Source organism: Ranitomeya imitator, chromosome 2 (genome assembly GCF_032444005.1).
Source record: "Ranitomeya imitator isolate aRanImi1 chromosome 2, aRanImi1.pri, whole genome shotgun sequence".
NCBI lineage: Eukaryota > Metazoa > Chordata > Amphibia > Anura > Dendrobatidae > Ranitomeya > Ranitomeya imitator.
In genome coordinates, this window is record NC_091283.1 from 499688009 (window position 1) to 499714714 (window position 26706).

Genomic DNA, 26706 nt, shown 5'->3' on the forward strand with positions numbered 1-26706 from the left:
ACATGCCCCCGGTGAGAAGGGGTGTAGAGTCCCTCAATAAATTGATCTCTTAGCAGTTTATCCGCTCCGGTGTTAAAAATGGGTTCAGCCAGTGTAAGTGATTTAAGGGCTTCCTGCAGGTTTAAGGCAAAGTCTCTCACGCCCTCATTAGCTTTTTGTTTGCAATTAAAGAATCGTATTTTAGCTTTGCTGCTGGCCGTGGTTTCAAATGTAGCTTTTAATCCAGCAAATATGCGTTCAACAGTGCCTTTTAGATCAGCTGCCCATGCTGTGACTTCTCGCTTAGCATGGCCACTTAACTGCATCATCAGGAGACTAACACGCTGAACTTCACCCACAGGGAACATGTCAAAATGGGCCAGCATCTTTTCTCTGAAATCGTCAAGGGTATTAGGCTCACCTTCATACATTGGAAGCCATGGGCCACCCGGGGTATATGGCATCAGCACCGGCATGATGGGCGCCACTCCTTGCACCGCTGCGCTGCCGGACTCTCTATTGACACTCTGTCTTTTAGCTGCATTAGCGTTGCCGGGTGCTGCGGCGTCTCCGTGCTGCGACATACTGTGCCCCCTTAGTTAATCCGGACCCTTCCGGTCCTCCGCTTCCGTCGGGATAGTGTAGATTCGTTCCGCTGTGCAGCAGGATCGATTTTCCCCTTGCTCTGATGTCAGAGCGCTCAGCTTGGTGCCGCCCACAATGACACGCCCCCTGCTGCTCCCACCCACCGCGCTCTGTAATGGCGGATTCTGAAGTTTTTCAGTTAGACTGGGGCTCAGGTGATGGCGTAGCTCAATTAACAGTCTCGTGCCTAAGGGTTATGAAGTGATTACCTCAGGGGATGGCGGCCATCTTTACTCCATTATAACCAATGGGGAAAAGTCACTTTCAATAGTTTTCAATGGGGAATGGATTTTTCTTTAATAAAGTCAATTTTCAAGATTTTTCATCCCAGTTTTCACAGTTTTGGGCTCCAATCACGGCACACAATACCCGGTATACGGGCTGGCTAGATCCTGTTCGTGACGCCAATTGTGACGCCCAGGAGACCGGGATACCCAGCACCGGACCAATGGAGTCTGTCTCTTGAGGGGGATGTCACGGGTGGCTTGACCCGGTGCTGTGGCCTCAGGCAATGCACAGTGTAAGGGGTATCGTGAGGGGACAGGCACTTACTTGATCAGCAGCAGATTCTCCCAGCGGTGACGATCCCGATCCTGGATAGATGGCTATTGTCCAAATGAAAGACTGAGGCACTGAAACGTTTAACCAGTTTACTTTAACATAAAAGGATTTACAACCAGTCCTGTCACCGGAGTCTGTATGGGAACTCTGAGTTACTTTGACCCTGCCGGGGTCTTCGCCTCTTATTGTGCGCAATTTCTGTGTGGCCCTGCTGCTGTATGTGAACTGGCTGCCGGCCCAATCTGTCCCCTCCAGGTCCTGGTTCGACGGGCAACCCGAGTCCTTTTATCGGCTTACCCCCTCCGGGAGTACCGCTGAAATCTGTATCTGTTGCTGCGTCCGGCCCTAGTGAAGCTGATATCACCTCACGTTTTTCCGGTTGCTGTATTATATATAATGAATACAGCCACGGATCCGGTATCCGTCTTTGCGCCTGTTCTGGGTAGTGATTAATGCTACCCGGTTCTCACAATGTCCTTTTTCTCTGTCCCTCTTCTCCTCAGGCCGGTGATTTAGGCCTGGTAACAGTCACAGGGCTGTTAGAGATTCAACTGTATGACCTCTCACTTTCAGCTCCTTAGCCCAACTGCCAGTTCTTCTCTCAGACCAGAATGGATCAAGGGGAGTCTCTGGAGCTCCCCCTTCTGGCCGGAAGTGGTAGTGCAGTTTTGCTATCTTAATATTTGTATTTAGTGTCAGTAACTATTTTTGTGGCAAATACCCCTAGGGGTGCCACACTCACCTCTCTTCTCAGGACGCCAGCGCTTTCAATAATTACCTGCTCCTCGTGCGGCTCCGACTCCAGCACTGACGCTCAGCAGAGGGCGTGCACTGACTACGTCACAGCGCCCTCTAACCTGAGCGTCACTGCTAGAGGACGCTGCAGACGGAGCCGCACCGGAGCGAGGAGCAGGTAATTATAGCGCTGCGCTCCCCTTACCTGCTGCGGCGTGGTCCCTGCAGTCCCTGGCTTCTCCGGCGCTGCAGCTTCTTCCTGTAGTTGAGCGGTCACATGGCACCGATCATTTACAGCAATGAATATGCGGCTCCTTCCCTATGGGGGTGGAGCCGCCTATTCATTTCTGTAATGAGCGGTGCCATGTGACCGCTCAGTGCAGGAAGAATCTGCAGCGCCGGAGAAGCCAGGGACTGCAGGGACCACGCCGCAGCAGGTAAGTATGACTACACAGCCCCCGCTCCCCCTCCCCTGCCGACCCCCGGGTATATGACTCGAGTATAAGCAGAGAGGGGGACTTTCAGCCCCAAAAAATGGGCTGAAAATCTCGGCTTATACTCGAGTATATACGGTAAGTAGTCTTTAAGCTTCCAGATAGGAACATTGGGTATGTTACTGTATGTACAATTAGAAATGTTAGCTTTCACCAGACCCTTTCTTCCAAACATAAACTTGCCAGGCTGAGCGCTAGTAGGTTTATTGGGTGACATGCAAGCAATAAGTACAGCGACCACTTGGAATATTCATTTTACATAGCACATAATCCCTTTAACTGTTCTCAGCTCACAAAAGGTGATCATCAATACTCAGTCCTATATAAAGAGCATAAGATAGTTGCAAGGTTTTATTGTTACCTTGGACTTTGAATTGCAGTAAAGAGCTGCAAGTTACACACACGCGCGTGTACACATGCAAACAAACACATGAATGAGCACATACAGTACAGACCAAAAGTTTGGACACACCTTCTCATTTAAAGATTTTTCTGTATTTTCATGACCATGAAAATTGTACATTCACACTGAAGGCATCAAAACTATGAATTAACACATGTGGAATTATATACTTAACAAAAAAGTTTGAAACAACTGAAAATATATCTTATATTCTAGGTTCTTCAAAGTAGCCACCTTTTGCATTGATGACCGCTTTGCACACTCTTGGCATTCTCTTTATGAGCTTCAAGAGGTAGTCACTGGGAATGGTTTTCACTTCACAGGTGTGCCCTGTCAAGTTTAATAACTGGGATTTCTTGCCTTATAAATGGTGTTGGGACCATCAGTTGTGTTGTGCAGAAGTCTGGTGGATACACAGCTGATAGTCCTACTGAATAGACTGTTAGAATTTGTTTATGGCATGAAAAAAGCAGCTAAGTAAAGAAAGCTAGTGGCCATCATTACTTTAAGAAATGAAGGTCAGTCAGTCCGAAAAAATTGGGAAATCTTTGAAAGTTATCCCCAAGTGCAGTGGAAAAACCCATCAAGCGCTACAATGAAACTGGCTCACATGAGGACCGCCCCAGGACAGGAAGACCAAGAGTCTCATCTGCTTCTGAGGATAAGTTTATCCGAGTCACCAGCCTCAGAAATCGCAGGTTAACAGCAGCTCAGATTAGAGACCAGGTCAATGCCACACAGAGTTCTAGCAGCAGACACATCTCTATAACAACTCTTAACAGGAGACTGTGTGTAGCAGACCTTTATGGTGAACTAGCTGCTAGGAAACCACTGCTAAGGACAGGCAACAAGCAGAAGAGACTTGTTTGGGATAAAGAACACAAGGAATGGACATTAGACCAGTGGAAATCTGTGCTTTGGTCTGATGAGTCCAAATTTGAGATCTTTGGTTCCAACCACCATGTCTTTGTGCGATGCAGAAAAGGTGAACGGATGGACTCTACAAGCCTGGTTCCCACCGTGAAGTGTGTCACCCCACGTAAGGGCAATGGGGTACTCGGTACCGGGTCCTTCAGTTCCCTCAGCTGGGATGTCACGGTGGCCCGACCCGGACCGTAGCCCTCTGAGGGGTGCCCAATAAAAGGGTAGAGTTCATAGATAACGGTAGTGTTCGTGATGCCACCTGTGGTATTCGGTCAGGGTGACCGACGCTGCTTAGGGGTCCGCTGGGGTGATGGAATGGCAGCTAGATGGTATATCTTCCCACAGGTGAAATATATCCCCAGGGCTTCCCAGAAGTGTAAATGGTGATGGTGGATGGTGCAAGGCGCGGTGAATAATGAGGACACAATGGGTGCAGTCTCTTTACCTTTACTGAAGGCTTCAGCATCCACAGTCTAGGGTGCCGGATGACAGGGTAGGCAGAGTCCGGCCGGTCTGATGGCAATTCCAGAGTCCCCCTATCCAGGTGGAAATCACTAACCTTCCCCTTGCACACAGTAACATAGTAGGCCCCTACGTGCATTAGCTCCCATAGGGTCCTCACTCTTGTTACTCTTCTCTCGGTCCCCCAGATGGATAGGACCAACCCCTATGACGGTGGTGGCCTGAGGCTTTTTTATAGGGATCCTAGCATCACCCCTCCTCCACGTTGCCACCTTGTCTGCTTAGGTTCTTAGGTCAGGCAGCCAACTTGGAAATGACTGTCCTGCCGGTCTCTGAAGTAAAGCGTAGAGTCTATTACTCCCTCGGTGTTCCGGCCACTGGATCTGCACTCAGTGGGAGGCAGCCTGCTTCTAGCTGGTCTCCCACTGGTGTTATACTCCTGTTACTATGACTTCAGTGCTCACTCACTACGGCACACTTCCTTTCTTGTCCTTTCCTTGGAAGCAATCAGGTGCAGGCGAAGCTCCGTGTCCTTCTTTCCTTCCTGGGCCGAGCCCAGTCTGCTCCTCTCCTTTCCTCCTCCTGAACTCCAACTCCAACTGAACTCACTTCCTAACCAAACTCCCAGTTTTACCCAAGTGTGAGGAGTGGCCTAATAGATAGAACCTTTTGCTCCCCATGGTGGCCGGCGTGTGAAGTGTGTGTGTGGCTATGATACCTAGCAGGGTGAACTCCTTTGGTGCCATCAGACGTAACATCGCTCCCCCTGGTGGAAGAACGACATTACTGCAACGACCAGGACTCTGGGGCACTGCACTCCCCCCCCATTAAATAGAGCACTCCCGGGCTGGGAAAAGAACACAACAATTACAGGTTAGCAAAAGACATGCAACATTTTTTAAATGCTTTAAACAAATAAATTAACAGTGCTTCCCTTTATGGGAGGTGAGAACACTTGAACGTTGCAAACAAAAACATATTCAAATTATGCATATTATAAAAGAGAACAATTACTAACTTACTATGAAATACAATTACCCATACAGGTATTCTATCTTACTAAGTGCAAGTACCCTCTAAGGGTATACTATCATTAACCCTTAATGTGCAATTTTAACCTTTTCTTTATTCTTCTCCTCCATATGCAGGACTATCTGTCTACCCCTACGGGCCTACTGCATTTTTTTTTCTTCCTAAAACCTTACTTTTATCTAAAGTATGTCATTAACATTCTATCACTATCTAGATACATACTATCAGCTACATAAACATTATTAAAGTGTAACAAGTAAACATTCCCTTTAAGAGGAAAAATCAGTCTTTTCTGAGGCAGTGCAAATAACCAACAAGCCAGTAATAAACTTTAAGACTGTAGAAACTTTCACGTTGTTATCAGGAACAGTTTCTTCGCAAAGTCTTCTTGCTTGTAAAACCAGTAGAGAGCACCCTTAAGAAGGTGCAAACTATTTACAGAGGACAGTTCGGGAACCATTCACCGTCCATGATTCCAATGTTCCTTTTAAAACTATGATGAACTTTTGTAAACTGGAACAAAATAGGGATCCCGGGTAAACTAAGGGATCCCTTTAAGAGTTAACCCTGAACGGGTTCAAAGCAGCAAAAGAATGAAAACAGTTAACTATATACATTTTTCAGGTTTTCGAGGTTTACTCAAGTTCTGGTGGTAGTCCAGCTGGAGACTGGCGGTTATCAGGTGCTGCAAAGGGGACTCCCTCACTCACGATGGGAACCTGAGCACCCACAATGTTCCGCTCAGGCTCAGGTGAAGCACGGGCCACCGCAGGCATTAGTTCCGTAATCACCACAGTGGTAGCTGGATATACAATAGGGGTGATGTTAATCTGCAGGACCCTCGGTGGTTCAGCAGTTGTAGCAATCGGGGTTGCTTCTTTAACACTAGTTGGCGCTGTCAACGGCGCGCACCTCTTAACATTTCGGGCGTACCAACCTTTGTTTCCCCAATGATGGGTGTAAAGTCACCGGGTCCCCGAGGTGCAAGTCTCGGTCTGGATGCCCCCTTCCAAGATGCGACTCCACTTCGTATCTGTCAACCCGAACTTTTGGCACTATCCCGGATTCCTGAATAAAGCCTTTCCCTCTTTGGAGATGGTAAGTCACCACTATACCGTGGCTCACTGGGGGACGGTCGTCTCTTCGAACTCCAGCGGTCGATGTGGCACTTTGAGCATTCGGTTTATTCCGCTCCTTCCATTGCGAAACCAGGCATTGTTTGTATTGCTCCCAGGTGAGTACTACGATATAGGAGCCCTCCTGTCTGGACCCGTCCTGCTTCTAGCTGGTCTCCCACTGGTGTTATACTCCTGTTGCTACGACTTCGGTGCTCACTCACTATGGCACACTTCATTTCTTGTCTTTTCCTTGGAAGCTGCCGCAATCAGGTGCAGGCGCAGCTCCATGTCCTTCATTCCTTCCTGGGCCGAGCCCAGTCTGCTCCTCTCCTCCTCCTAAACTCCAACTGAACTCACTTCCTAACTAAACCCCCAATTTTACCCAAGTGTGAGGAGTGGCCTAATAGATAGAACCTTTTGCTCCCCTGGTGGCCGGCGTGTGAAGTGTGTGTGTGGCTGTGATACCTGGCAGGGTGAACTCCTTTGGTGCCATCAGACATAACATTGCTCCCCCTGGTGGAAGAATGACATTACTGCAATGACAAGGACTCTGGGGCGCTGCACTAGCATGGAGTAGGAGGAGTGGTGGTGTGGGGATGCTTTGCTGGTGACACTGTTGGGGATTTTTTCAAAATTGGCATACTGAACCACCATGGCTACCACAGCATCTTGCAGCGGCATACTATTCCATCCGGTTTGCGTTTAGTTGGACCATCAATTATGTTTCAACAGAACAATGACCCCAAACACACCTCCAGGCTGTGTAAGGGCTATTTGACCAAGAAGGCGAGTGATGGGGGGCTACGCCAGATGACCTGGCCTCCACAGTCACCAGACCTGATGGTTTGAGGTGAGCTGGACCACAGAGTGAAGGCAAAAGGGCCAACAAGTGCTAAGCACCTCTGGGAACTCCTTCAAGATTGTTGGAAGACCATTCCCGGTGACTGCTTCTTGAAGCTCATCAAGAGAATGCCAAGAGTGTGCAAAGCAGTCATCAAAGCAAAAGGTGGCTGCTTTGAAGAACCTAGACTATAAGACATATTTTCAGTTGTTTCACACTTTTTTGTTAAGTATATAATTCCACATGTGTTAATTCATAGTTTTGATGCCTTCAGTGTGAATGTACAATTTTGACAGTCATGAAAATACAGAAAAATCTTTAAATGAGAAGGTGTGTCCAAACTTTTGGTCTGTACTGTACAAACACACACGCATGCGTGTGCGTATGCACACATATACAGTGCATTGAAAAAATATTCGGCCCCCTGTAACTTTTCAACCTTTTCCCACATATCATTCTTCAAACATAAAGATACCAAATGTAAATTTTTGGTGAAGAATCAACAACAAGTGGAACACAATTGTGAAGTTGAATGAAATTTACTGGTTATTTATACATTTTTGTGGAAATTCAAAAAGTGAAAAGTGGGGCGTGCAATATTATTTGACCCCTTTACTTTCAGTGCAGCAAACTCACTCCAGGTAAGTTCATTGTGGATCTCTGAATGATCCATGTCCTAAATGCTTAATGATGATAAATAAAATTCACCTGTGTGTAATCAAGTCTCTGTATAAATGCACCTGCTCTGTGATTGTCTCAGGGTTCTGTTTGAAGCACAGAGAGCATCATGAAAACCAAGGAACACAACAGGCAGGTCCGTGATACTCTTGTGGAGAAGTTTAAAGCCAGATTTGGATACAAAATGATTTCCAAAACTTTAAAACATCCCAAGGAGCACTGTGCAAGTGATCATATTGAAATGGAAGGAGCATCATACCACTGCAAATCGACCAAGACCCGGCTGTCCCTCTAAACTTTCATCTCAAACTAGGAGAAGACTCATCAGAGATGCAGCCAAGAGGCCCATGATCAGTCTGGTTGAACTGCAGAGATCTACAGATGAGGTGGGACAGTCTGTCCACAGGACAACAATCAGTCGTACACTGCACAAATCTAGCCTTTATGAAGAGTGGCAAGAAGAAAGCCATTTCTCAAAGATATCCATAAAAAGTGTTGATTAAAGTTTACAACAAGCCACCTTGGAGACACACCAAACATGTGGAAGAAAGTGCTCTGGTCAGATGAAACTAAAATCAAACTTTTTGGCAACAATGCCAAACGATATGTTTGGCGTAAAGGCAACACAGCTCATCACCCTGAACACACCATCCCCACTGTCAAACATGGTGGTGGCAGCATAATGGTTTGGACCTGCTTTTCTTCAGCAGGGACAGGGAAGATGGCTAAAATTGATGGGAAGATGGATGGAGCCAAATACAGGACCATTCTTGAAGAAAACCTGTTGGAGTCTGCAAAAGACCTGAGACTGGGACGGAGATTCACAAATAAACGTATCCAGGTGTTGGAATGGCCAAGTCAAAGTCCAGACCTCAATCCAATTGAGAATCTGTGGAAAGAGCTGAAAACTGCTGTTCACAAACGATCTCCATCAAACCTAACTGAGCTCGAGCTGTTTGCCAAGGAAGAATGGGCAAGAATTTCAGTCTCTTGATGTACAAAGCTGATAGAGACATACCCCAAGTGACTTGCAGCTGTAATTGCAGCAAAAGGTAGCACAACAAAGTATTAAAGGGACAATGTCACCTGAATTTGGAGGGAACAATCTTCAGCCATGGAGGCGGGGTTTTGGGGTTTTTGATTCACCCTTTCCTTACCCGCTGGCTGCATGCTGGCTGCAATATTGGATTGAAGTTCATTCTCTGTCCTCCGTAGTACATGCCTGCGCAAGGCAAGATTGCACCTTGTGCAGGCATGTACTACGGAGGACAGAGAATGAACTTCAATCCAATATTGCAGCCAGCATGCAGCCAGCGGGTAAGGAAAGGGTGAATCAAAAACCCCAAAACCCCGCCTCCATGGCTGAAGATTGTTCCCTCCAAATTCAGGTGACAGTGTCCCTTTAAGCTAAAGGAGCCGATTAATATTGCACGCCCCACTTTTCAGTTCTTGAATTTCCACAAAAATTTAAAATAATCAATACATTTTGTACAACTTCACAATTGTGTTCCACTTGTTGTTGATTCTTCACCAAAAATTTATATTAGGTATCTTTATGTTTGAAGCATAATATGTGGGAAAAGGTTGAAAAGTTCCAGGGGACAGAATACTTTCGCAAGGCACTGTACATTCATGTGTCACGGGGTCCTTCTCCGGTATTACACAATCAACAGAGCGAGAAATAAGTGAAAAGACCCAAGAACCTTTATTTATGCAAAAATACGAAAGGTCCATATATAATCCACCACACAAAGGATAAAATAGTCCAGAAGCCGAATGCAGTTCAGTAACAGGATAAAAGTCCAACAATTCAGCAGACAGAGGATAACATAGTCCATACACACTTCTTTCTCTCTGAGGTGCTGTGAACACATCATCATTCCACACAGGACTGACTGTGTCTCACCTCCCTGATTTTTACAAGTCCCTCTCTTCATTCACAGGTTAGGGGGGTGGGTCACAGGGGCTCATTGCTTCAACAAGCAAGGTCAACATGTCATTAGCATATAAGCAAACAATACAGTACCTTGGGGGCTGATATCAGATGGCAGCAACAGCCATTCTTCAATAAGCAAATAACTCCATCTAAAAGAGAACACCATGAAAATAAGTAAAATATAAATGTACACAAAAATGATACCCACATAGCATATCACACCATCACAACCTCTCCCCCCTCATAATAAGTGAGCACGCTATGAGGTCTACACAGACCTCTGGCCTGCTCACTTTAGTCCACATTGCTGAATAGTTTATAGTTCCTTATACAGTGGCAGGGGTTGCAATAATCATGAGCACTTGTCCATAAATTCCCTGGTCCTGGCATTATGGACATACCAGGCTTTTTGACTGGATTGGGCCGTTCGTTGATGTTCATTAGCCAAGGTAGCTAGCTGGGCGAGACAGTCTCTGAACTCTAGAACGTAGGGAATGATGGGCATTCTGGTATCTGCGATATCTCCCTCCAATTGTTCTTTCAGAAGAGTGAGAGGCCCACGGAACTTCTGCTCCCACAAAATGACTTTGCAACTCCCCAATGTAATTTCCAAGGAGGATATCTGCAGGAAGTCCTCCCATAACTCCAATCCAACACGGTTTTTCTCCAAAACCATAATCCAAATGTACTAAAGCTCGCTGTATATATTTGCGGACACCCCCGCCAGGACAATGGGAATTCCCGGGCCCTGGTGAATTGCCTTGGGTTAAACCACACGGAGGTCAGCGATAGTCAGGAATGCCCCCGTGTCTCTAAATCCCGACACTTTGAATCCATCAATTAAGACATCCTGCAGGTGGATGTATTTCTGATGGACAAAGTCCAGAGTCCGTACACTCCAGGAGGGGTATCTATGGTGCCGTGGTCGGTGGTCCACTCTGGTGGGGGTGGTGGTAGCTCTTCCTCAGGCAGATGGAATGCACAAGATGTACTGGATGAGGTGGGGCTGCATGGGGCTTCCTCTGAATCCTTGAGGGACAGCCAGACTGCAAATGTCCAGGTTGCCCACACCCATAACAACTCCTCTCTGTGATACCCCCAGGTCGTGGTCAGAACTGTTGGGGCCCAGGATTGCTTTCAGCCGTCGCCGACATGCCTGGGACATCTTATGTGCATTCATCCTAAACGATCCCCCCGTGGTGCAGGGGAGGTCTCGGAACTTGGCCCTATAGGAGTCTGGGGTGATATCATGGTAATCCAGGATAGTCCATTTTACAATGTTATAATCCCGATTCTGCTGTGAGTTAATGGTTTGGTAAGCCTTCGCCATGCTTCCGTTAAGGAGTCCCACTAACAAACGCATCCAGCCAGAGTGGGGCACCTCCAACACAGCACACTGCTGCTCAAAGTCCTTGAAGAACCCCTCCACATCTCCAGAAGCCTCATAAAATGGCTTAAACTCTGTCCTGGTGATCCTTACAGGCTCCAGGATCGTTGGGTTTACACTCCACATTGCATTACTCCCTCTTTCAAGCTCCATTGCTTCTTGTCGTCGCTGTGTCCAGCAGGCTGCCTCCTCCTTGTACTTCTGAGAGACGCCTGGGTCCAGAACCGCCATCTCTTCTTCGTAGCACACCACCCACTGACTTTTTGGGGTGGGGGTCCTCGTCTCCTGGGCTTGTCCTTCAAACATATGGGAGTAGGTAGTCTGGCTAGCACCCACCAGTAGATCAATTAACGCTCACCTACCTGATATTTACAAGTCCCTCTCCTCATTCACAGGTTAGGGGGGTGGGTCACGGGGCTCATTGTTTCAGCAAGCTAAGTCAACATGTCATTAGCATATTAGCAAACAATACAGTAATCTGGGGGCTGAAATCAGATGGCAGCAACAGCCATTCATCAATTAGCAAATAACTCCTTCTACAAGAGAACACCATGAAAATAAGTAAAATAGAAATATACACAAAATAGATACCCACATAGCATATCACACCATCACAGCATGTACATGTGCAAACATATGCATATGCTTGTGCGCACACACACTGTTATGCTATGACAGTCTGCAATAAAGAAGTGGGGCCTCAAACCATCTCTGGAGCTGGGACCCTAACTATCCCTGTCCTGGAGGTACTCTTAAAGGTAGAAAGGTCCGAGTCTCGGATGTTACTATGCTCCTAAAAAACCTTAATGTGTCCCCTCCCCCACCTCACAAAGCCTGAGACAAAAATGAAAGGTAAACTAGACACAAAGACAAGACAGGAATAACAGAAAACACTAACCAACAATAGGGAGTAGGATAGGGACAGGGAGCAATTAACTGAATGGGAAAAGGAAACAGGAGATAAAAGATACCGTCACATTAAGCGACGCTGCAGCGATATAGACAACGATGCCGATCGCTGCAGCGTCGCTGTTTAGTCGTGTGGTCGCTGGAGAGCTGTCACACAGACAGCTCTCCAGCGACCAACGATGCCGAGGTCCCCGGGTAACCAGGGTAAACATCGGGTTACTAAGCGCAGGGCCGCGCTTAGTAACCCGATATTTACCCTGGTTACCATTGTAAATGTAAAAAAAACCAAACACTACATACTTACATTCCGGAGTCTGTCGCGTCCCTCGCCGTCAGATTCCCGCACTGACTGTGAGGGCCGGCCGTAAAGCAGAGCACAGCGGTGACGTCACCGCTGTGCTTTACGGCCGGCACTCACAGTCAGTGCGGGATGCTGAGGGCGAGGGACGCGACAGACACTGGAATGTAAGTATGTAGTGTTTTTTTTTTTTACATTTACAATGGTAACCAGGGTAAATATCGGGTTACTAAGCACGGCCCTGCGCTTAGTAACCCGATGTTTACCCTGGTTACCAGTGAAGACATCGCTGGATCGGCATCACACACGCCGATTCAGCGATGTCAGCGGGAGATCCAGCGATGAAATAAAGTTCTGGCCTTCTAGCTCCGACCAGCGATGTCACAGCAGGATCCTGATCGCTGCTGCGTGTCAAACACAACGATATCGCTATCCCGGACGCTGCAACGTCACGGATCACTATCATTATCGTTGTTAAGTTGTTCAGTGTGAAGGTACCTAAACACACACGTACAACAACAACCTACAGAACACCACAACTTCAAGTCCAAAATTCAACTTCTTAGCTTTAGCACCAAGCACAGGAAGACTAATCTTTCACTGGCAGGGACTAAACGCCCAGAGTTTGTATATATAGAGGGAGTAAAGGGTAAGCCGTTGCAGCTGAGAACAACCAAGTAAAAGAGTCCTCAACCCCCTCAGCACTGAAGGAAAAAGAAATGCATTTAAATTCACACCATCTCTAAAGAGGACAGCGTTTCATTACCCGACATTACCGTCTAATTGCAAGTCTTCCAGGGGGACATGACACCACACACATATATACATGCATGTGTGTGTAAGGTACTATCAGGAACGCGGGATGCAGTGACGAGCAGGAAGCAGAGCAAGAGTTAACAGGTTTTATACATGAATTTATCTCAACTATAAATACTCCATGGAGGGAGTAAGGGGGTGTAAATATACAAGCCCAAACTGTGTATACGGCAAAAGTAACTACAACAGGTAATATAATGGGTTAACTTATCAGTCTCTGGTTCTCAGACGATCTTACCTGGAAAATCCCACGATGGCGCTGTAGGTGGTGCGAGAAGTCTCTGAGCCGTTCCTGGAGAAAAGTATAGCACTGTCTCTGTATGGCGGCGAAGTATCTTGGTCTTCTTACAAATGGTCCTGTGGTCCTGGAACAATGCGCCGAATGGAGAAGATTGGCGGCACAGCTATGGATGTACAAAGTCCTGGAGTGGAGGCTGCAGTCTCACCGCTGCGAACTGCATGCAACGCCTGATCACCTTTGCAAAGAGAGTCAGCAGACATCCAATGCACCAACCAGTTAGTGCTGTCAAGCTCGGGGGATAGCAGGGAGTTTGTCTCAGGAGTTGCGCAGTCTCTATGCACGGGGGATGGAATGCTGCAAAGTGGGCCTGTCAGTTTGCATCAGACAGCGGAGAGAGAGCCAACCTTCTCATATAACACATGCTGGGTACCCACCAAAAGCCCCGTTCCAGCGCACTCAATCTCTTTGATATCACACCCGCCACCATCAGTCAGGGGGAAAGGTCTACTCCGGTCAGTGCTTCAACTGGCAACAATGGTTACAGCCCCAATGGTTCCGGCCCGGACACACAAGAGGGACCACTATTCTGGTCCATCTTCCTACATTCCCCCACTCCTTTTGCCCGCCATTCCACGGGCGAGGGTTTTGTGAAACACATGACCGTCTTCCTCTCTTTAATACATTTTGCTGCCAAATGAAATGTTCCTGATTGAATCAATTGGGGGGTTTGCCCGCTGTGTTTCATTTGGAGCATCGTAAATTGGAAGGCGTAGCGGAGTCCCTTTAAGTGGTGGAATCAGGTTGTACAGAAGGGAGCAATGGTTCATCTGTATTCTAGAGATCAGATTCTTTGGGGACCTCAGGTCTTGGTTCCTCACTCTCTTCATCCTTTCTTCTTCTATTATTATTATTACTTATTTATATAGCACCAGTGATTCCATGGTGCTGTACATGAGAACTGGGTTCTTTGATAGACAAGGCCGAAGCATGTTCGGATGAACTATTTGAGTGGGAGAGCTCTCCCTCAGGCTGAATCTTGTACACAGGCCCCTTGGAGCTGACTCGTCGCTTTACCCATTACGAGTCCTCTCAGTATGCTCCAACTCCCGAAGCCTAGTCTGCACCAATTGATGCAAAGTCTGCAGGCGATGATGATGTTCTCGAACCCTGGAGGACACCCTCGTCCATGGGTAGTCCTCTTTTTGATCCAATTCTAACTCAATGATTCCCTTTCCAGCCCAACCGAAGAGGAGAGAATAGGGGGTATAACCCATGGTTCGGTGTACTCGATTATTGTATATCCACACCAAATCGGATACATACTCCGGCCTCCGGGCCTTCCGATCTTCTTCCAGAGTTCACAACATTTGAATTAACGTACTATTGAACCGTTCACAGGCGCTGTTTCCCTGAGAGTGATACGGTGTGTTGTGGGATTTGTCAATCCGGTAAATGCAATGTAAATCTTCGATCACTTTACCCAAGAAAAAGGCACCCTGGTCAGAATGGATCCATGTCAGGCATCCGTAGAGTTGGATGAATTGCATGTGCAGCTGACTCCGCAGTTTGATCCCTGGTTGGAGTCACAACAGCAAATTTCATGAAATGATCCACCATCACTAAACAATGTTCATACCCCTGGTGGGCCGGTCTGATGGTCAGACAGTCTGTCATAAACAGCTCCAGGGGAGTGAATGTCACAAAGGACTGTATGGGGGCCCTCTGCTCCGGCGATTTAGCCAAATCACATGTCCGACAGGCTCGAGAAGTCTCTTTCACAACCGCCTTTAACCGAGGATGAAAGATGAACCGTTGTAACCCCTGAAAAGTCTTCTCCTGACCAAAGTGTTCTCCTTTTTCATGTGCTTCGGTGGCAATCTCAGACAACAAACCTTCTGGAACTATGACTTGCCAGGTGGCACCCAGCTCTGCCTGAAGTTGCACTTTCAGATACAGTAATCCATTCTTCATCTGAAGGCATTCTCACTGTCAAAGAATCCGTAGAGTTTCCTGGGACAGGGTACTTCTTTCCGCCAAACTTGGAAGTCTCTTTGAGGTCACACACCGTCTAAGCAGAGCAAGTTCACTATCTTCTTGTTGTAACCAGACCTACTCATCCTGGGATCAGCCCAAGACGCCCTCACTGAGTCAGGATTTGTGCCTGATCCTGCAATGTCACCACCGTCCTGGCGAGGCCTAGGAAACTGGAAACCTCCTCACTTTCCAGTTCTTCATCTCTACTTCGTTCAGGTTAAGCATGTTTCATCCTAAAGAGGGCATCCACATGACTGTTCTTCTCCTCTTTTGTAGGCAATTTTGTATTAAAACTTTGCCATATGGGCCACCCACCGTTGTTCCAGAGCTCCCAGCCTCGCGTTTTCCATGTGAGCCAATGGGCTGTTATTTGTGCGTACCAGTACTTCAGAACCGGACAAATATTCTTTGAACCTCTCCGTCATAACCCACACCAACGCCAGCAGCTCCAACTTAAAGGAACTGTAATTGTCTGGATTACATTCAGAATCGTGAAGGGATCGACTTGCGTAAGCGTTCACCCTTGCTCTCCCCTCCAGTATCTGTGACAACACAGCTCCAAGTTCATGCAAACTCCTGTCGGTATGGAGAATAAACGGCTGAGAAAAGTATGCATAGGCCAACACAGGAGCTTCCATCAATGTCTTTTTCAGATCTTGAAAAGCTTCCTCCTGGTGTTCCTTCCAACGAATGTTCCAGTCCTTTGCGCCTGAGGGCACTCCTTTAAGCAGCTCCAGCAGCGGTCTTGCTCGCTGGGCAAAATTCTTCACAAATTCTTTGGTGATAATATCTGGTCAATCCCAGGAAAGCTCGAACATCCTTCACCCTCTCTGGCATGGGCCAATCCTGTATCACCGCGAACTTTTCTCGGGATGGTTTTACCTCGTCAGCAGAAACAACATGGCCAAGTACTCAATCTGAGTGAGGAATAAATGACATTTTTGAGGTTTCACCTTTAATCCTTCTAATGGTGACTCAACACCTGTTCCAGTCATTGTAGATGGTCCTTAAATGTAGCAGTGTAAACTATAATGAAGTCTAGAAAGATATGCATGGCTTCAAAGTTCAAGTCGCCCAGACACCTTTCCATGAGACGTTGAAAAGTTCCGGGAGCAGTGGCCAAGCCGAACGGCATTCGGTGGAATTAAAACAGGCCCATGTTCGGACATCGGCACTTGCCTATAGCCGCTTGCGAGGTCCAACATAGAAAAAAACTTGGCTTTTCCTAATGCAGACAGGGATTCCTTAAACCTGGGTAAGGGGTATGAGTCTCTCATGGTACAAGCATTAAGCTTCCAATAATCCACACAAAAATGCAGAGTCCTATCCTTCTTCCGCACCAGCACTATCAGAGCAGCCGAGGGACTATGACTCTCTGATGACACCTTTCTGCAACACCTGTCCCAACATATTCTTTACCTCTTGGTACAGCTGTGGTGAGATTTTCCAACAGCATTTTCTAATGGGCGCAGTATTTTCAGTGGGTATTTCGTGTGTGATAGCCGTGTTGCAGTCAAAATCGTCTTCATGGTGAGCGAACACGTCTCTATATCGCCCTATCAGAGCTTCCACCTGTTGCACCTGTGCCTGAGTGAGTTTGGCCAATTCATCCCGCATTTGTTCCAGGACAAGTCATCCATCCTGAATGTATTGGGTTTCTGGTGATGAAGAGGAGTTCAACGTCACAGTCCAGGGGTCTCCTTGCCGTAACTCCAGTTGTACAGTCCGAGATGATATTACCTCTTCAGGCATACTCACAATCTGGATACTTCATATTTGGGAAGAACTGTGATGTCCTGATCCTCTAAATTAACGCAACGTACAGGAACAGTTCCATCGCGCACGATGGCTAATGAACGTGCTACCAAGAATCCCGAGGGAAGTTGCTCAGAGAAAGAGGGCTCAACTTGAATCTCAACCAAATCCAATGGGATGCGAGTTCGAACGGGCAAAGTAAGTACCGTTTGTCCAAGTGGTAGAATGAGTTTGGAAGAAGCTGGAACAATCACTTTTCCTAACACTCCTCCTTCACGGCAAGATTCTTGAGCTTGAGCTGCACGCACTAATTGTTGGAATACTCTTCTCTGAGGAGTATGTGGACTCCACCATTTCAGAGTTTCGTTTGAGGGTTCATAGATGAGGAGACTCACAAATTCTTTCAAAACGTTCATTCCTAGAGTGGCGGTATGTCTTCTACTTACTTCTCCCTGGGTTAGCACCACTCCCTTTTGTCCTAGGTCTTTGCCACAAATGGAAATTTGCATCCACGCCACCCCTGCAACCGGAATGGGCAGTTGGTTGGCAGCCATCAACTTTATCACTGGGCCCCATTCAGGCCACCTTGCTTCAGGAAAATATAACTGGAAGTAGGTTTCTGGCATTGTTGTTACTTGAGAACCCATGACCACCAGGCAGCGCACTGCGCGACCATCGAATTTGGCCCATACTAGAGGGCATGCTCATGCTAGACTTGCTGGACTTCCACTACTCCTCTGCATCTGTCCTGGCTCCGGGTGGCGTCCCCCTGCTCGAAGCCCGTTAGTTTAACAGATGACGGAGTGGAACTCTTCCCCGACATGTACATTCCTGGGCTATATGTCCATTCTCGCCACAATTAAAGCAAGTGAGAGATCTCTGTCGACGAAGCATTCTGATGTAATGGCGGGACTGCAGGCCTTCCCTTTCCCCTGATGCATTTGCGGCCGTCTCTGACTTCTTTCTATTGTCAGCCAATTCTCCTTTAATATTCAGAAGTTCCCTCCTCAGCTCTTCCACCCATTAGGGTTCAGTGATTGTATTTATGGACACCTCCCCGCTCCAGACCTTCCCCACCGGGACTGTCAACCCCTGCTCCTGTTCACGCGTGCGCGCTTCACTTCCTATCTCAGAAAAAGTCACCCAAGGGTTTACCCGCACATGCTCTCGCAGGGTCTGTTTCGCCATCATGTCCTGCAAACCTGTCACTAAAAGGTCTCAGCATTATGTCCGTAGGGCCTACGCCAACACCATCATTCCTGACAATCGCAGTATGCAATTCCTGCAGTGCATTCATGTACTGATTCACGGTCTCCCACTCCCTTTGCATGCAACTAAAGAGACGTGTCCTCAATTCCCCTACATCTGTGGGATCTCCATGGTTCTCTTCCAAAATTTGCAGCAGTTTATTAAAAGTGTCTCGCTCTCTGGGGGTCCACAACATAACTCAGTCTCTGGCTTCTTCATCTAATGCCATGATAGCCACTTCAGCTTCCAATTCCGGAGTCATCCTCATTATACCGCTTATACGATCAGTCCTGCTCTACAACATGGTGTTACTCCCCATGAACGTTAAATTGTTTAACATTGCTCCCAGCTAGATGCTGGTCCTAGGCCCTCCCTAACTGCTTGGTCTGCCACCTCTGTGCTGTTGCACTGCATCCTGCCGACTACGCCAAGTGTAAGGTACTAGCAGGAACGTGGGATGCATTGATGAGCAGGAGACAAAGCAAGCGTTAACGGGTTTTATATATGGATTTATCTCAAAAGTAAATACTCCACGCAGGTAGTAAGGGGGTGTAAATATACAGGCCCAAAATGTGTGTAAGGCAACAAAGTAACTGCAACGGGTGATATAATGGGTTAACTTATCAGTCGTTAATGCAGCAGCTAGGGTTGTCCATCTAGCTAATCGGTATTCAGAAGTGTCCACTCTTCCCCAGTCGTTACACTGGCTGCCCATTCATTATAGAATCCAATTCAAAGTACTTGTTCTCACCCACAAAGCTCTCCACAGTGCAGCACCCCCTTACCTTTTCCCCCTCATTTCTGTATATCGGCCTAACCGGTCGCTCGCAGCGGTGACAGCCAGGGTTCTTCGGAGGGGTGAGTATATCCATATTTTTTATTTTTTTCTTTATTTTTTACATTAATATGGATCCCAGGGCCTGAAGGAGAGTTTCCTCTCCTTCAGACCCTGGGAACCATCGAGGATACATTCCGATATTTGTGTCCCATTGACTTGTATTGGTATCGGGTATCGGTATCCGATATTTTGCCGGTATCGGCCGATACCGATACTTTCAAATATCGGAAGGTATCGCTCAACACTACTTATGACTGTTGTGTTTGAAACTGTTAAATTGTAAAGCGCTGCAGATTATGTTCATGCTATATAAATAAAGATTATTATTTTTATTAGTCTCTGGTTCCCGGACAATGGTGACTGGAAAATCCCACGATGGCACCGTAGGTGGCACGAGAAGACTCTGAGCCAGTCCTGGAGAAAAGTGTAGCCCTGTCTCTGTACGGCGGTGAAGTATCCTGGTCTTCTTACGTGTGGTCCTGTGATCCTGGAATGAGGTGCAGAATCGGGAAGGATCCGCTGCGCAGCTATGGATGTAGAAAATCCCAGAGTGGAGGCTGCAGTCTCACTGCTGCGAACCACGTGCAACGCCAGATTAGCGTTGCAAAGAGAGTCAGCAGATGTCCGATGCACCAACTGGTTAGTGCTGTCAAGGTCGGAGGATAGTGGGGAGTTGGTCTAAGGAGTTGCACAGTCTCTATGCATGGGGGATGGAAAGCTGCAAAGTGGGCCTATCAGTTGGCTTCGGACTGCAGAGAGGGAGTCAACCTTCTCCTGTAGCACACGCTGGGTCCCCGCTAAAAGCCCCGTTCCCGTGCGCTCAGTCTCTGTTATATCACACCCGTTCCCATCACTCAGGTGCAATGGTCTGCTCTGGTCAGAAAGTGCTTCCCTCAGCAACAATGGTGACTGTGCCGACGGTTCCATCCCAGACACGCAAGAGGGACCGCTATTCTAGTCCATCTTCCTACATGAGCACACACATACATGTGTGCAGACACACAGATACAAATGCACACAGTACAGTGTGAAATATACATTTTTGTATGATGAATCTCCTTACATTTATTACACTGTTAAACCTTTCATAGACACTAACAATTACAATATGCTTCTTCTTCTTATTAACCTAGTAATAAGAAATTATACTACACGAAACACCTAGATTCTTCCACTATGAGCAGTGCATACTTACTTTGTTTTGACAGCTACAACTAGTCTTTACTTTTGTGTGTCACAGGGTGTCACCTCGTCTGATGTTCACCTTTCTACATACACACAAAATATTATATATAGTTAAAAAACCTTTCATGAAGCTGGGAATAGGCCTGGCATAGGAACGGACTCTTGTAAAATTCCAATAAAAACACTCTTCTGTATGCGACACCCACTAAACGCCCTATAAAAGAAGTATACCTTGAAGTTTTCCTTTTCTTAATTTAATACAACCTACCTGGACCTAACCATTGTATCACCATGAGCAGCAGCGGGAAGAAAGCTTGGACTTCTGCTGGATCCCTCAGAGGAACTTATCATTTTGGTGGTGACCCTAAAAAACTGTCACGTTGTTTGTCCTTACCATACAATGGAGGCTGCTCAGGGACATTTAGTGTACTTGGTGGAACAAAGCTAAGGAGAACAACTCAGGATGCTTTTCATTATGTCTTTGGACCTGAGAGTTTCCACAAAAGCTATAGTCTTAGAGCTGCTGGAAGTAATAATGAGTGGAAGAAGGAAAGCCTATTCAGCACGAACTCTAAAGAAACCATGACGTTTCTAAATGATCGGCTTGCAAATTATTTAGAACAGGTTGCAAAACTGAAAGAAGAAAATAATCGACTGGAAAGAAATATACAGGCATGGAATGAGAAAAATGCTCCAAAAGAACTACCAAACTACAAATCCTACTTCAAGATCATTGAGGGGCTTCAAAAAGAGGTAATACAAGTCTACGGATAGGGGTAAATGGAGGATGCCGTGTTTTCAGTCAAATTTAGTTTCTGTGATGCCAGATAGATATATCAGAAAATACCATACCGTAACTGGAATCAGTGAGATCTTACAGGGAACCTGCCAGCATGAATCGGAGACTGGCTGCACGATTGTAGCCAGGTATATTTTTCTCTGAAATGCTCCAGCGGTTCAGAGAAAATAAACTTTAATGATCCTTTACACATGAGTGAGAGACCTGTCAATCACCTGTAGCAGCGCTGGGTAGAGCCGGCCAGGGGCGGTGCAACATTAGTCTGGATATGATTCTAGATCCGATCTTTAAAGTTTATTTTTTCTGAGATTTTCACTTTAAATCTGCAAAAAAATCTCATTAAATATTTTTTTCCAAGGCACTATTAGAAATTCTGATTTAACAGTGGTTACTGGGTCCCCATTGAGGAGCCTCTTCTATCTGCCACAGTAGGTGGCAGCTACAAGTCATTTCTTTGGGGGATCTAGCATGTCCATGCCTTGTGCAACCCATATATTTCATGAAAATGGTGTAATAATATACTACTTCTAGGATAAAATGGAATTCTATTGGTCTCAGCAGTAGGACACACTGTCACCCGTATAGCATTGATAGTCCCTTCTAACAAAAAATGATTTTCCAAAGAGGAGAACTACTTTAAGGACTGCAGGGGTCTTTTTTTTAAGTTGTATCAAAATAAAAAAGTCAGTCATATTATACGTTAGTAATTTATAGCCCATATTTAATTAGTGTGGCCTTGAGACATTTATCTGACATGTTCAGTTTCTGCCATCCTTTTCAGATTTTGAATGCTACTATTGAGAATTCGCAGACTGTTCTGCACATAGACAATGCCCGTCTTGCAGGGGATGACCTACTAAACAAGTAAGTATATATGTAATGAAAGAAAAGTATAATTTTATCAAGACATTTATGTTGCCTTTAGGTATTAGATTTCATACTGGTTGGGTGTTGGAATACAATTTCATATGTATAACCAACAGTGTAATACAGGGGTGAGCAATTAGCCTTCCCAAGTGCAAAACTGGGGCTGTTGTGAAGGGCTGAAACAATAGGCTGAACTTAAAGAACTTAAAAAGGGGTATTCCCATCTCCAAGACCCTATCCCAATATGTAGTAGGTGTAATAATAATATTAGCAAATACCTCTAATTAGAAATATAGTATAGTTCTTCTGATTCGCTATGTTGCTTACCCCATGTGCAGGGCATGGCAGTAGCTTAGGTATCCATGGATATGACCACTAACAGCTAACTAACTAAATAACTAACTGTCACTATATAAGTGGTCATAAACATGGATGACTAAGTTACTGCAATGCCCTGCACATAGGGTAAGGGTACCATCACACTAAAACGACGCTGCAGCGATACGACAACGATGTCGATCGCTGCAGCGTCGCTGTTTGGTCGCTGGAGAGCTGTCACACAGACAGCTCTCCAGCGACCAACGATCCAGAAGTCCCCTGGTAACCAGGGTAAACATCGGGTTACTAAGCACAGGGCCGCGTAAACGTAAAAAAACCAAACACTACATACCTACATTCCTGTCGCGTCCCTAGGCGCTGTGCTTCTCTGCACTGACAGTGAGCGCTGGACAGCCGGAAAGCACAGCGGTGACGTCACCCCTGTACTTTACGGCGGCCGGCGCTCACCAGTCAGTGCGGGAAGCTGAAGGCGAGGGACATGACCAGACACTGGGAAGGTAAGTATGTAGTGTTTTTTTTTTTTACATTTACACTGGTAACCAGGGTAAATATTGGGTTACTAAGCGCGGCCCTGCGCTTAGTAACCCGATATTAACCCTGGTTACCAGTGAAGACATCGCTGGATCAGCGTCACACACGCCGATTCAGCGATGTCAGCGGGAGATCAAGCGACAAAATAAAGTTTCAAACGATCTGCTACGACATACGATTCTCAGCGGGGTCCCTGATCGCAGTAGCGTGTCAGACACAGCGAGATCGTAAGGATATCGCTAGAACGTCACGGATCGTGTTGTCCTAGCGATCAAAGTGCCACTGTGTGACGGTACCCTAAGTGACATAGCAAATCAGAAGAACTAGATTACATTTCTGATTGGAGACATTTTCTATTATTATTTTTATTACACCTGCTACTTAATGGGATAGGATTTTGGAGATGGGAATACTGCTTTAAGTCTGCTACTGATTTTGATCAGATGCTACCGGTGAGAATAGATGTTATGATAAGTCCTATGTGTGGAGAACCGGTGTAACAGGCCTGATTAACCCCCCCCCACCCAGAATATTCCCTGGCTTAAAGTGGCCTAGCCCTCCGGGTCAGAATATACCCCAGCCGCTGTAGATCAGATTTTTCATGTTTTTGAGATCCATTGAGTGACATACTTAATAACGGGGCCCCAGTCAGTGCACAGGGGTCCAGGCAGCACACAGGGGCCCCAGGCAGCGCATAGGGGGCAGAGACACCGAACGGGGCCCCAGGCAGCACACGGGTGGCAGAGACAGCGAATGGGGTCCCACGCAGTACACCAGGGCCCCAAGCAGTGCACAGGGCCCCAGAAAGCACACGGGGCCCCAGGTAGAACACAGGGGCCCCAGGCAGTGCACAGGGAACCCAGGCAGCACACAGGGGCCCCAGGCGGTACAGGGGCCGAGACACCGAACGGGGCCCCAGGCAGCACACGGGTGGCAGAGACAGCGAATGGGGTCCCACGCAGTACACCAGGGCCCAAAGCAGTGCACAGGGCCCCAGAAAGCACATGGGGCCCCAGGTAGAATACAGGGGCCCCAGGCAGTGCACAGGGTCCCCAGGCGGTTCAGGGGCAGAGACAGTGAACAGGGTCCCAGGCAGCACACAAGGCCGCAGGCAGTGCACAGGGGCCCCAGGCAGAATACAGAGGCCCCTGGTAGCACACGGGGCCCCAGGCAGCACACGGGGGCCCCAGGCAACACAAGGGGGGCAGAGACAGTGAACAGGGTCCCAGGCAGCACACTTTCCCCCCTTGCGTGCTGTATCTCCCCCCTTGCGTGCTGTCTCTGCCCCCCTGTGCGCTGTCTGGGATCCCATGCGCTGTCTCTGACCCTCTGTGCACTGCCTCAGGCCCCTATATGCTGCCTGGGGCCACTGTGTGCTGCTTGGCACCCTGTGCGCTGCCTGGGGCCCCGTGTGCTGCCCGAGACCCCGTTTGCTGTCTCTGCCCCATATGCTGCCTGGGGCCACTGTGTGCTGTCTGGGGTCCTGTGTGCTGCCTAGGGCCCCGTGTGCTGCCAGGTGCCCCTGTATGCTGCCTGGGGCCACTGTGTGCTGCCTGGGGCCCTGTGCACTGCCTGGAACCCCCATGTGCTGCATGGGGTCCCGTGTGCTGCCAGGATCCCCTATATGCTGCCTGGGGCCACGGTGCGCTGCGTGGTGCCCTGTGCACTGCCTGGGGCCCCTGTGTACTGCCTTGGGCCCTGTGCACTGTGTGGAGACCCCGTGTAATGCCTGGGGCCCCATATGCTGCCTGGGACCCCGTTTGCTGCCTGTGCCTCCATGTGCTGCCTGGGACCCCTGTGTGCTGCCTGGGCCCCGTGCGCTGCCTGGGGCCCAGTTTGCTGCTTGGGACCCCGTTCTCTTTCTCTGCCCCCTTGTGCCGCCTCGGACCCCGTTCTCTGTCCCTGCCCCCCCCCCCCCCTCAGCAGAACATTTCCCAGAATATCACATAGCCCAGCCTTCCAGTTTCTGTAAGATTTTCATTATAGTAATACCTCATGGGCTCTGGAAATGCAATATAGCGCTCAAAAAATATTCCAGCAAAATTTTGACACCAAAAGCCAAGTGGTGCTCCTTCACTTCTGAATCCCAACATATTCCCAAACAGTAGTGTGTGACCACAGACATTATGTATTATTGCAATGCTTAGGAGAAAATCTGTTATAACTTACGGCATGTTTTTATTAGCTATTGGAAAAATATTGATATTTTATTACAACACATTTTTCATTTTCATTGCTCAATGGTAAAGAAACCTATGAAAAACCAAGGGAAAACTTCTGACTATACCCCTAGATGAATGAATTCCTGGAAGGGTGTAGTTTCTAAAATACAGACACACCTTTGGGGTTTCCACTGTACTGGTACCTCAGGGGCTCTGCCAATTTGTTACAGTGATCGATAACGATTACAGCAAAGTTTGCACTCCAAAAGCCATGTCCCTTCTAAGCCCTGTCAGTGCCCAAATAACCACATATCGCCGTACTTTGGATAAATTGCGGAGCCATTTTTATCTTTTTGCTGTTTTGGAAAGTAAAGATAAGAACTGAAAAAAAATATTTTTTTTTACATGACAGACAAATTTCTAGAGGGGTTCAGCTTCCAAAATGATGTCTTTTGGAACATTTTCTGTTGTGCTTCTCACCTCAAGGTCTCAGCAAAATAGGTTAATAAATACAGTGGGTACGGAAAGTATTCGGACCCATTTACATTTTTCACTCTTTCTTTAATTGCAGGCATTTGGTAAATTCAAAAAAGTACATTTTTTCACATTAATGTACACTCTGCACCCCATCTTGACTGAAAAAACAGAAATGTAGACTGGCCAAGGAGCTCAGAGACAGAATTGTTGCAAGGCACAGATCTGGCCAAGGTTACAAAAGAATTTCTGCAGTAGCCAAGTTTCCTAAGAGCACAGTGGCCTCCATAATCCTTAAATGGAAGAAGTTTAGGACCACCAGAAGTCTTCCTAGACCTGGACGTCCAGCCAAACTGAGCAATCGTGGGAGAAGAGCCTTGATGAGGGAGGTAAAGAAGAATCCCAAGATCACTGTGGCTGAGCTCTAGAGATGCAGTAGGGATATGGGAGAAAGTTCCACAAAGTCAACTATCACTGCAGCCCTCCACCAGTCTGGCCTTTATGGCAGAGTGGCCTGACGGAAGCCTTTCCTCAGTGCAACAGATATAAAAGCCCGTATACAGTTTGCTAAAAACACATGAAGGACTCCCAGACTATGAGAAATAAGATTCTCTGGTCTGATGAGATGAAGGTAGACCTTTTTGGTGATAATTCTAAGCGGTATGTGTGGAGAAAAACAGGCACTGCTCATCCCCTGCCCAATACAATCCCAACAGTGAAACATGGTGGTGGCAGCATCATGCTATGGGGGTGTTTTTCAGCTGCAGGGATAGGACGACTGGTTGTCATTGAAGGAAACACGAATGTGGCCAAGTACAGAGATATCCTGGATGAAAACCTCTTCCATAGTGCTCTGGACCTCAGACTTGGCCGAAGGTTCAGCTTCCAACAAGACGATGACCCTAAGCACAAAGCTAAAATAACAAAGGAGTGGCTTCAGAACAACTCTGTGACCATTCTTGACTAGCCCAGGCAGAGCCCTGACCTAAATCCAATTGAACATCTCTGGAGAGAC

General features: G+C 47.2%; 1 protein-coding gene across 1 annotated transcript in view; it reads left to right on the forward strand.

Moving 5' to 3' along the window:
* The first annotated feature begins 20798 nt into the window (after positions 1–20798).
* Positions 20799–26706, forward strand: part of LOC138664665 (keratin, type I cytoskeletal 19-like) — a 33191-nt gene continuing 27283 nt past the window's right edge. The window contains exons 1-2 of the mRNA XM_069751561.1: positions 20799–21272; positions 22100–22182. Of these exons, the coding sequence (XP_069607662.1) occupies positions 20811–21272; positions 22100–22182 (545 nt within the window). The 5' untranslated portion in view covers positions 20799–20810. The remainder of the gene's footprint in view (positions 21273–22099; positions 22183–26706) is intronic.